General features: G+C 46.3%; 1 protein-coding gene across 4 annotated transcripts in view; it reads left to right on the plus strand.

Annotated features, from left to right (window-relative positions):
• LOC124025296 (E3 ubiquitin-protein ligase RNF123) overlaps positions 1 to 5,735 on the plus strand; it is a 236,401-nt gene extending 230,666 nt beyond the window's left edge. For all 4 annotated transcript variants that reach the window (XM_046338860.1, XM_046338863.1, XM_046338861.1 and 1 more), the window contains 2 exons: positions 3,627 to 3,712; positions 5,157 to 5,735. In XM_046338860.1, coding sequence (XP_046194816.1) covers positions 3,627 to 3,712; positions 5,157 to 5,259 — 189 coding nt within the window. In that variant the 3' untranslated portion in view covers positions 5,260 to 5,735. The remainder of the gene's footprint in view (positions 1 to 3,626; positions 3,713 to 5,156) is intronic.
• The last annotated feature ends 6,732 nt before the right edge of the window (positions 5,736 to 12,467 follow it).

Genomic DNA, 12,467 nt, shown 5'->3' on the forward strand with positions numbered 1-12,467 from the left:
CCATTTCCTCCTCTCCCCTCCCCCTCCTCCCCTCCCCATCCCTCTCTTTCCTCCTCTCCCCTCCCCATCCTCTCTCTTTCCTCCCCTCCCCCCCATCTCCCCCTCCTCTCTTTCCTCCTCTCCCCTCCCCATCCTCTCTCTTTCCTCCTCTCCTCCCCCCCTCCCCATCCTCATCCTCTTTCCTCCTCTCTCCCCATCCTCCCTCCCCATCCTCTCTCTCCCCTCCCCATCCTCCTCTTTCCTCCCCCCATCCCCATCCTCTCTTTCCTCCTCTCCCCTCCCCATCCTCTCTCTTTCCTCCCCTCTCCCCTCCCCATCCTCCTCTATTTCCTCCTCTCCCCTCCCCATCCTCTCCTCTCCCTCCCCATTTCCTCCTCTCCCCTCCCCATCCTCCCTCCCCTTTCCCTCTCCCCTCCCCATCCTCTCTATTTCCTCCCCTCCCCATCCTCTCTCCTCTCCTCCCCATCCTCTCTATTTCCTCTCCCCTCCCCATCCTCTCTCTTTCCTCCTCCCCTCCCCATCCTCCCTATTTCTCCCCTCCTCTCCCCTCCCCATCCTCCCTATTTCCTCCTCTCCCCTCCCCATCCTCCCTCTTTCCTCCCTCTCCCCTCCCCATCCTCCCTCCCCATCCTCTCTTTCCTCCTCTCCTCCCCATCCTCTCTTTCCTCCCCTCCCCATCCCCCTCCTCCCTCCCCTCCCCATCCCTCCTCCTCCCCCTCCCCTCCCCTCCTCTCTCTTTCCTCTCCCTCCCCTCCCCTCCCCATCCCCTTTCCTCCCTCCTCCCCATCCTTCTATTTCCTCCCTCCCTCCCCATCCTCTCTCTTTTCCTCTCCCCTCCCCATCCCTCTTTCCTCCTCTTCCCCTCCTCTTTCTCCCCCTCCCCATCCTCCTCTATTTCCTCCTTCCCTCCCCATCCTCCCCTCCCCCATCCTCCCCATCCTCTCTCTTTCCTCCTCTCCCCTCCCCATCCTCTCTCTTTCCTCCTCTCCCCTCCCCCCTTTCCTCTCTCTTCCTCCTCTTTCCTCCTCTCCCCCCCATCTCCTCTCTCTTTCCTCCCTCTCCCTCCCCATCCTCTCTATTTCCTCCTCTCCCCTCCCCTCCCCATCCTCCCTCCCCCATTTCCTCCTCTCCCCTCCCCATCCTCTCTCTTTCCCCTCCCCCTCTCCCTCTCCCCTCCCCATCCTCCCTCCTTTCCCCATCCTCCTCTCCCCTCCCCATCCTCCTCTATTTTCCTCTTTCCCTCTCTTCCTCCTCCCCATCCCCTCTATTTCCTCCCCTCCCCATCCTCTCTCTTTACTCCCCTCCCCATCCTCTCTCTTTCCTCCTCTCCCCTCCCCATCCTCTCTCTTTCTTTCCTCCTCCTCCCCATCCCCATCCTCCTCTCCCCTTCCTCCTCTCCCCTCCCCATCCTCCCTCTTTCCTCCTCTCCCCTCCCCATCCTCCCTCTTTCCTCCTCTCCCTCCCCTCCCCATCCTCCCTCTTTCCCCATCCTCTCTCTCCCCTCCCCATCCTCTCTCTTCCTTCTCCTCCCCATCCCTCTCCCTCCCCATCCCTCCTCTCTTTCCTCCTCTCCCCTCCCCATCCTCTCTCTTTCCCTCCTCTCCCCTCCCCATCCTCTCTTCCTCCTCTCTCCTCCCCATCCCCTCCCCCATCCTCTCTATTTCCTCCTCTCCCCTCCCCATCCTCTCTTTTTCCTCCTCTCCCCTCCCCATCCTCTCTATTTTTTTCCTCCTCTCCCCTCCCCATCCTCTCTCTTTCCTCCTCTCCCCTCCCCATCCCTCCCCTTTACTCCCTCCCCATCCTCTCTCTTTCCTCCTCCTCCCCCCTCCCCATCCTCCCTCTTTCCTCCTCTCCCCTCCCCATCCTCCCTCTTTCCTCCTCTCCCCTCCCCATCCTCCCTCTTTCCTCCTCTCCCCTCCCCATCCTCCCTCTTTCCTCCTCTCCCCTCCCCATCCTCCCTCATAAATAAATCAGGTTATTACGGTCCATAGTAATTATATGGATGTTTATTCCAATATCACCTCAAGCCTTCCTCTATATATATTAGTCTGCTGTGACATTATATAGCCTAGGTATTCCTAGTTATGCAGTGGTGGTAGATTTATTGCCCTTGGTAGTTGTTGCCTTTGGCTAGAAAGTACCTATGTGTGACCATGCTGCTGTTTTCAACATGTCATTTAGATGTACAATACCAGTCAGAAGTTTAGACACACCTACTCATTCAAGGGTTTTTCTTTTTTCTATTTTCTATTTTCTGCATTGTACAATAGTAGTGAAGACATCAAAACTTTGAAATAACATAATATGGAATCATGTAGTAACCACAAAAAGTGTTAAACACTTCAAAGTAGCCACCCTTTGCCTTGATGACAGCTTTGCACACTCTTGGTGGCCATCTTGAAGCATGTGGGGACAGCGGACTGGGACAGGGAGAGATTGAATATGTCCGTAAACTCACCAGCCAGCTGGTCTGAGGATGCTCTGGGGACGCGGATAGGGATTCTGTCTGGGACGGCAGCCTTGCGAGAGTTAACACGTTTAAATGTCTTACTCACGTCGGCCACGGAGAAGGAGAGGCCACATTCTTTGGTAGAGGGCACTGTATTGTCCTCAAAGGTGTGTCTGAGCCGTTTAATTGCGACTCTACTTTGTACTGACATTTTGGCTGTTTGATTGCCTTACGGAGGGAATAACTACACTGTTTTGTATTCGGCCACATTCCCAGTCACATTTCCGGGGTTAAATGCAGTGGTTCGCCCTTTCAGTTTTGTGCGAATTCTGCCATCTATCCACGGTTCCTGTTAGGGTAGGTTTTAATAGTCACAGTGGGTACAACATCTCCTATACACTTCCCTATAAACTCACTCAGTGTATACATTGATATTCCCAGAGGCTACCCGGAACATATCCCAGTCCGCGTGATCAAAACAATCTTGAAGCGTGGATTCCGATTGGTCAGACCAGTGTTGAATAGTCCTTAGCACAGCTACATCTTTTTGAGTTTCTGCCTATAGGAAGGGAGGAGCAAAATGGAGTTGTGGTCACATATGCCGAAAGGAGAGAGTTGAGAGAGGACCTAGCACCTAGCCCTGAGGGACACCAGTAGAGATGACCTAGTACCTAGCCCTGGGGGACACCAGTAGAGATGACCTAGTACCTAGCCCTGGGGGACACCAGTAGAGATGACCTAGTACCTAGCTCTGGGGGACACCAGTAGAGAGGACCTAGCACCTAGCCCTGGGGGGCACCAGTAGAGGACCTAGCACCTAGACCTAAGGGACACCAGTAGAGATGACCTAGCACCTAGCCCTGAGGGACACCAGTAGAGATGACCTAGCCCTGAGGGACACCAGTAGAGAGAACCTAGTACCTAGCTCTGGGGGACACCAGTAGAGATGACCTAGCACCTAGCCCTGAGGGACACCAGTAGAGATGACCTAGCACCTAGCCCTGAGGGACACCAGTAGAGATGACCTAGCACCTAGCCCTGGGGGACACCAGTAGAGCAGACCTAGCACCTAGCCCTGGGGGACACCGGTAGAGAGGACCTAGTACTGTACACTTACAGTGCAAAATGTGTAGGCTGTTAGTCTTCTATCTCTATCTAACTGTCACTCTCCCCCCAGCCCACCAGTGAGGAAGACCTGTGTCCTATCTGCTATGCACACTCCATCTCTGCTGTCTTCAAACCCTGTTCTCACAAGTCCTGCAAGTAAGTTACCATCATCAGCCTTGTGTTTTTAAAATATATATTGTCATTTTTTTTTGTCTGATCTTTCACCTTTTGACCAACTAGGACTTTATTGTAAAATATAAAATAAAAAAAATAAAAAATTGAATTTAAAAAAAAATCATCCCCAAAATCATGTCAACAACAACCGTTCATGTCCCCCCCCCCCCCTCCAACCAATACGTACACACAACACTTTCTGCTCTGTTATTTACAGGCATTAACATCATTATCATGTGATGACAGACTTCTCTTCATCTCAAATGCCTCTCATGTCTTCACTTTACTGCGGGGACGTAATGGAATGTGTGATGTGAATGGCATGAATGGTTAATTGCTGAAATGTCGATAGACCTTCCGGCGACGTGATCACAGCCGTAGAGCCATCTCGCTATATTAAACCGATTTGACTAGTTCTCAGTTCTCCAGCACCGGTTGTATATCTAAACAGATTTTTAAAAATCTTAATAGTATATTATGTATTCATTATGTATAGAAATGTGAAATTATATGACATATATATTATTTGCAATATTAAATATTCCCATTGGTTTATGGATACTGAAAGGAGTGTGTTTACCAAGGGTAGGATTGGCATGAAAACGTTCATATAATTGGTACATAATATAGTTCACAATTTAACTTGAGAATCCTGTCACCTTGCGTTGATTCATCTATTCGGACGACAGAAAAATATGGATTCTGTCCTTGAGCGTCTGCTACCCCAGATGTGTGTGTGTGATTGAGAAGTACCAAATATGAGTCTCTGACCCCCACAGATAATTTATCACACACACACCCTCTCTCTCACACACACACCACCCTCTCTATCTCTCTCTCTCGCTCTCTCACACACCCTCTCTCTCTCTCGCTCTCTCACACACCCTCTCTCTCTCTCGCTCTCTCACACACCCTCTCTCTCTCTCGCTCTCTCACACACCCCTCTCTCTCTCGCTCTCTCACACACCCTCTCTCTCTCGCTCTCTCTCACACACACCCTCTCACTCTCTCGCTCTCTCTCACACCCACCCTCTCTCTCTCTCGCACTCTCTCACACACACCCTCTCTCTCTCTCTCTCGCTCTCTCTCTCACACACCCTCTCTCTCTCTCACTCACCCTCTCTCTCTCTCACACACCCTCTCTCTCTCACACACCCTCTCTCTCTCTCTCTCGCTCTCTCACACACCCTCTCTCTCGCTCTCTCACACACCCTCTCTCTCGCTCTCTCACACACTCTCACTCTCTCTTTCACACACTCACTCTCACTCACACACGACTGTAACCTTCTTCTCTGTCTCTCTGTCTCTGTCTCTCTGTCTCTCTCCCTGTCTGTCTCTCTGTCTCTCTCCCTGTCTGTCTCTCTGTGTCTCTCTGTCTCTCTCTCTGTCTCTCTGTCTGTCTGTCTCTCTGTCTGCCCCCCTCCAGAGCTTGTATAAATCAGCACCTGATGAACAACAAGGACTGTTTCTTCTGCAAGGCCACCATCACTGGAGTGGAGGACTACAGCAAGAAGCCTACTGCATCTTAACACCCCACACACACACACACGGCTCGGACAACAGAAACCACATTGAACACACACCTGAGAGACCCCTGGTGCAATCTCTCACACAGAGCATACAGGTACACACACACACACACACACACACACACACACACACACACACACACACACACACACACACACACACACACACACACACACACACACACACACACACACACACACACACACACACACACACACACACACACACACACACACACACTACCACTCACTTTGCCCGCTGACAGCTTAGAAACTCTCCATATTGATCACCAGGCCAGAAAACAGGAACAGTCACTTCTACTCCACAAGCAGTGTTAATCCAGATAACTCCCATGTCTCTCCCCCTTCACCTGTTAAATGATTCCCATGTCTCTCCCCCTCTCTCCCCTTCACCTGTTAAATGATTCCCATGTCTCTCCCCCTCTCTCCCCCTTCACCTGTTAAATGATTCCCATGTCTCTCCCCCTCTCTCCCCTGTTAAATGATTCCCTGTCTCTCCCCCTCTCTCCCCCTTCACCTGTTAAATGATTCCCATGTCTCTCCCCTCTCCCCCTCACCTCCCTGTTAAATGATTCCCATGTCTCTCCCCCTCTCTCCCCCTTCACCTGTTACAGATAACAAAAATGATATAGTGAGTCTTCACTTTCTGGTTCTCCTCAAGGCTCAAAGCCTCTCAATCCACTCAGATATCCAAAACCTAGTGGTGTTCTGTTCCTGCAGGTTGCTTGTAATCTCATTACAGGACTTTATCAGCCAATTAAAAACACAAATATCTTATAACACAGGTGATGTCCATATTAGAGAAGACAGCTGTAGGATGGTTGGGCAACCTCTGATACAGGTGAGGTGTTAGTTTGGATAGGGCGGGTGAGGTGTTAGTTTGGACAGGACAGGTGAGGTGTTAGTTTGGACAGGACAGGTGAGGTGTTAGTTTGGACAGGACAGGTGAGGTGTTAGTTTGGACAGGACAGGTGAGGTGTTAGTTTGGACAGGACAGGTGAGGTGTTAGGACACAGGTGAGGTGTTAGTTTGGACAGGACAGGTGAGGTGTTAGTTTGGACAGGACAGGTGAGGTGTTAGTTTGGACAGGACAGGTGAGGTGTTAGTTTGGACAGGACAGGTGAGGTGTTAGTTTGGACAGGACAGGTGAGGTGTTAGTTTGGACAGGGCAGGTGAGGTGTTAGTTTGGACAGGACAGGTGAGGTGTTAGTTTGGACAGGGCAGGTGAGGTGTTAGTTTGGACAGGACAGGTGAGGTGTTAGTTTGGACAGGACAGGTGAGGTGTTAGTTTGAACAGGACAGGTGAGGTGTTAGTTTGGACAGGACAGAAGACAGTGTTGTCTCTCATTCTTCCTCTTCATTAAAACACAACATCCCAGTGTAACCTTGTCCCTGCCTGGATACAGTAGTACAGTACAGTACCTTTAGATATGACCTATATATCACAACATCCCAGTGTAACCTTGTCCCTGCCTGGATACAGTAGTAGAGTACCTTTAGATATGACCTATATATCACAACATCCCAGTGTAACCTTGTCCCTGCCTGGATACAGTAGTACAGTACCGTTAGATATGACCTATATATCACAACATCCCAAATAACACCTTATTCCCTTTATAGTGCACTACTTTACAACAGAGACCTATGAGCCATTTGGGAAGCGGCCTGTATGTTCTGTCTCACCTGAGGGGTGTGTGTGTGTTCTGTCTCACCTGAGGGGTGTGTGTGTGTGTTCTGTCTCACCTGAGGGGTGTGTGTGTGTGTGTTCTGTCTCACCTGAGGGGGTGTGTGTGTGTGTTCTGTCTCACCTGAGGGGTGTGTGTGTGTGTTCTGTCTCACCTGAGGGGTGTGTGTGTTCTGTCTCACCTGAGGGGTGTGTGTGTGTGTTCTGTCTCACCTGAGGGGTGTGTGTGTGTGTTCTGTCTCACCTGAGGGGTGTGTGTGTGTGTTCTGTCTCACCTGAGGGGTGTGTGTGTGTGTTCTGTCTCACCTGAGGGGGGTGTGTGTGTGTTCTGTCTCACCTGAGGGGTGTGTGTGTGTTATGTCTCACCTGAGGGGTGTGTGTGTGTGTTCTGTCTCACCTGAGGGGTGTGTGTGTGTGTGTGTTCGGTCTCACCTGAGGGGGGTGTGTGTGTGTTCTGTCTCACCTGAGGGGTGTGTGTGTGTTCTGTCTCACCTGAGGGGTGTGTGTGTGTGTTCTGTCTCACCTGAGGGGTGTGTGTGTGTGTTCTGTCTCACCTGAGGGGTGTGTGTGTGTGTTCTGTCTCACCTGAGGGGTGTGTGTGTGTGTGTTCTGTCTCACCTGAGGGGTGTGTGTGTGTGTTCTGTCTCACCTGAGGGGTGTGTGTGTGTGTTCTGTCTCACCTGAGGGGTGTGTGTGTGTGTTCTGTCTCACCTGAGGGGTGTGTGTGTTCTGTCTCACCTGAGGGGTGTGTGTGTGTGTTCTGTCTCACCTGAGGGGTGTGTGTGTGTTCTGTCTCACCTGAGGGAGGTGTGTGTGTTCTGTCTCACCTGAGGGGTGTGTGCGTGTTCTGTCTCACCTGGGGTGTGTGCGTGTTCTGTCTCACCTGAGGGGTGTGTGTGTGTGTTCTGTCTTACCTGGTATGTGTGTGTGTTCTGTCTCACCTGAGGGAGGTGTGTGTGTTCTGTCTCACCTGAGGGAGGTGTGTGTGTTCTGTCTCACCTGAGGGGTGTGTGTGTTCTGTCTCACCTGGTATGTGTGTGTGTTCTGTCTCACCTGAGGGGTGTGTGTGTTCTGTCTCACCTGGTATGTGTGTGTGTTCTGTCTCACCTGGTATGTGTGTGTGTTCTGTCTCACCTGAGGGAGGTGTGTGTGTTCTGTCTCACCTGAGGGGTGTGTGTGTTCTGTCTCACCTGAGGGGTGTGTGTGTTCTGTCTTACCTGGTATGTGTGTGTGTTCTGTCTTACCTGGTATGTGTGTGTGTTCTGTCTCACCTGAGGGAGGTGTGTGTGTTCTGTCTCACCTGAGGGGTGTGTGTGTTCTGTCTCACCTGGGGGTGTGTGTGTGTGTTCTGTCTCACCTGAGAGGTGTATGTTCTGTCTCACCTGAGGGGTGTGTGTGTGTGTTCTGTCTCACCTGAGGGGTGTGTGTGTGTTTTCTGTCTCACCTGAGGGGTGTGTGTGTGTTTTCTGTCTCACCTGAGGGGTGTATGTTCTGTCTCACCTGAGGGGTGTATGTTCTGTCTCACCTGAGGGGTGTGTGTGTGTGTTCTGTCTCACCTGGCGTGTGTGTGTGTGTTCTGTCTCACCTGGCGTGTGTGTGTGTGTTCTGTCTCACCTGGTGTGTGTGTGTGTGTGTGTGTTCTGTCTCACCTGGTATGTGTGTGTGTGTTCTGTCTCACCTGGTATGTGTGTGTGTGTGTTCTGTCTTACCTGAGGGGTGGGTGTGTATGTGTGTGTGAGTGTGTGTGTATGTGTTCTGTCTCACCTGAGGTGTGTGTGTTTTCTCACCTGAGGTGTGTGTGTTCTCTCACCTGGGGGGGGGTGTGTGTGTGTGTGTTCTGTCTCACCTGAGGTGTGTGTGTTCTCTCACCTGAGGGGGGGGGGTGTTCTCTCACCTGAGGTGTGTGTGTTCTCTCACCTGACGGGGGGGGGGGTGTTCTCTCACCTGAGAGGGGGGGGGGGTGTTCTGTCTCACCTGAGGTGTTCTGTCCTGTCTGTCACACCTACCTGTCCGCCACGATCCATTGTGGACACCTGAACATTCGTCTCTATGACGACTTAAATGTAATGTTAAATGGGTGTCTTTCGGAAGTCCTCTGGCTACGTTTACACAGGCAGCCCAGTTCTGATCTTTTGCCACCTAATTGATATTTTGCCAATTAAAAGATAAGAATTGGACTGCCAGCGTAAAAGGACGTAACGTAACGCCCGTATGACTTGGAGAGAAGTATACACATCATCGCCTTGCCATTCCACCAAAATACATGGAATGCCCATCGGAAGGACTACGGTCTGGGATGGTTATAGAAGGTCTGGGATGGTTATAGAAGGTCTGGGATGGTTATAGTAGATCTACAGGAATCTATATGTGATCTGATAGGGTCTCAGTGGATATAAGGTCTGGGATGGTTATAGTAGATCTACAGGGATATATATGTGATCTGATAGGGTCTCAGTAGATATAAGGTCTGGGATGGTTATAGTAGATCTACAGGGATATATATGTGATCTGATAGGGTCTCAGTAGATATAAGGTCTGGGATGGTTATAGTAGATCTACAGGGATCTATATGTGATCTGATAGAGTCTCAGTAGATATAAGGTCTGGGATGGTTATAGTAGATCTACAGGGATCTATATGTGATCTGATAGAGTCTCAGTAGATATAAGGTCTGCATGACACTATACACTTGGGACACTTATTAACATGTTTCCATATAATCACATTGGTGTGTGTTATTGTGTAAGTGTGTGTGTGCTGTGTGTGTCTTAGTGTGTAAGAGGTGCCCCGGGTTTAGGCTATACTGCTGTGCTAGCCAAGGGATTTTTAGGTTGTATAAGCAATATTAAATATGGACTGTTGTTGGGTTTTTTTGGTGTGTATTTTTGGAAGTGGAAGGGAGGAGGGAACGGAGAGGCGTATTGCTTCTTATTTCTCCCTGGTGACTGAGACACATATTGATGATGTAACAGCAGTAAATTATTTATCCTAAAGCGATTGACTACTGTGGTTTTTTTTGGGGGGGGCAGAATGGAGAGACAAAGATATCATTAGTTTTTATGTGATTCCTTTTTTATTTATTCAGTTTAATTTCAGTTTGTTTTCGGACCTGTTTTGCTCATTTTTATTAACACTGAACAAAAAATATAAACGCGAAATGTAAAAGTGTTGAAATAAAAGATCTCAGAAATTTTCCATTCGCAAAAATAATGTTTTTTTCTCTCAAATGTTGTGCACAAATGTGTTTTTTTTTATCCCTGTTAGTGAGCATTTCTCCTTTTTTATTTAACCTTTATTTAACGAGGCAAGTCAGTTAAGAACACATTCTTATTTACAATGACGGCCTACCTGGGAACAGTGGGTTAACTGCCTTGTTCAGGGCAGAACGACAGATTTTTACCTTGTCAGCTCGGGGATTTGAACTTGCAACCAGGTATAATACATGATGATACAGGGTTACAGGCCCAACGCCTGTACATGATGATACAGGTATAATACATGATGATACAGGTATAATACATGATGATACAGGTATAATACATGATGATACAGGTATAATACATGATGATACAGGTATAATGATACAGGTATAATACATGATGATGATACATGATACAGGTATAATACATGATGATACAGGTATAATACATGATGATACAGGTATAATACATGATGATACAGGTATAATACATGATGATACAGGTATAATACATGATGATACAGGTATAATACATGATGATACAGGTATAATACATGATACAGGTATAATACATGATGATACAGGTATAATACATGATGTATAATACATGATGATACAGGTATAATACATGATGATACAGGTATAATATGATGATACAGGTATAATACAGGTATAATACATGATGATACAGGTATAATACATGATGATACAGGTATAATACATGGTACAGGTATAATACATGATGATACAGGTATAATACATGATGATACAGGTATAATACATGATGATACAGGTATAATATGATGATACAGGTATAATACATGATGTATAATACATGATGATACAGGTAATACATGATGATACAGGTATAATACATGATGATACAGGTATAATACATGATGATACAGGTATAATACATGATGATACAGGTATAATACATGATGATACAGGTATAATACATGATGATACAGGTATAATACATGATGATACAGGTATAATACATGATGATACATGATAGGTATAATACATGATGATACAGGTATAATACATGATACAGGTATAATACATGATACAGGTATAATACATGATGATACAGGTATATAATACATGATGATACATGATGATACAGGTATAATACATGATGATACAGGTATAATAATGATGATACAGGATACAGGTATAATACATGATGATACAGGTATAATACATGATGATACAGGTATAATAATACATGATGATACAGGTATAATACATGATGATACAGGTATAATACATGATGATACAGGTATAATATGATGATACAGGTATAATACAGGATAATACAGGTATAATACATGATGATACAGGTATAATACATGATGATACAGGTATAATACATGATACAGGTATAATACATGATGATACAGGTATAATACATGATGATACAGGTATAATACATGATGATACAGGTATAATACATGATGATACAGGTATAATACATGATGATACAGGTATAATACATGATGATACAGGTATAATACATGATGATACAGGTATAATACATGATGATACAGGTATAATACATGATGATACAGGTATAATACATGATGGTACAGGTATAATACATGTATAATACATGAGGTATAATACATGATGATACAGGTATAATACATGATGATACAGGTATAATACATGATGATACAGGTATAATACATGATGATACAGGTATAATACATGATGATACAGGTATAATACATGATACAGGTATAATATGATGATACATGTACAGGTATAATACATGATGATACAGGTATAATACATGATGATACAGGTATAATACATGATACAGGTATAATACATGATGATACAGGTATAATACATGATGATACAGGTATAATATGATACAGGTATAATACATGATACAGGTATAATACATGATGTAGGTATAATACATGATGATACAGGTATAATACATGATGATACAGGTATGATGATACAGGTATAATACATGATGATACAGGTATAATACATGATGATACAGGTATAATACATGATGATACAGGTATAATACATGATGATACAGGTATAATACATGATGATACAGGTATAATACATGATGATACAGGTATAATACATGATGATACAGGTATAATACATGATGATACAGGTATAATACATGATGATACAGGTATAATACATGATGATACAGGTATAATACATGATGATACAGGTATAATACATGATGATACAGGTATAATACATGATGATACAGGTATAATACATGATGATACAGGTATAATACATGATGATACAGGTATAATA

Source organism: Oncorhynchus gorbuscha, linkage group LG03, assembly GCF_021184085.1.
Source record: "Oncorhynchus gorbuscha isolate QuinsamMale2020 ecotype Even-year linkage group LG03, OgorEven_v1.0, whole genome shotgun sequence".
Taxonomy (NCBI): Eukaryota; Metazoa; Chordata; class Actinopteri; order Salmoniformes; family Salmonidae; genus Oncorhynchus; species Oncorhynchus gorbuscha.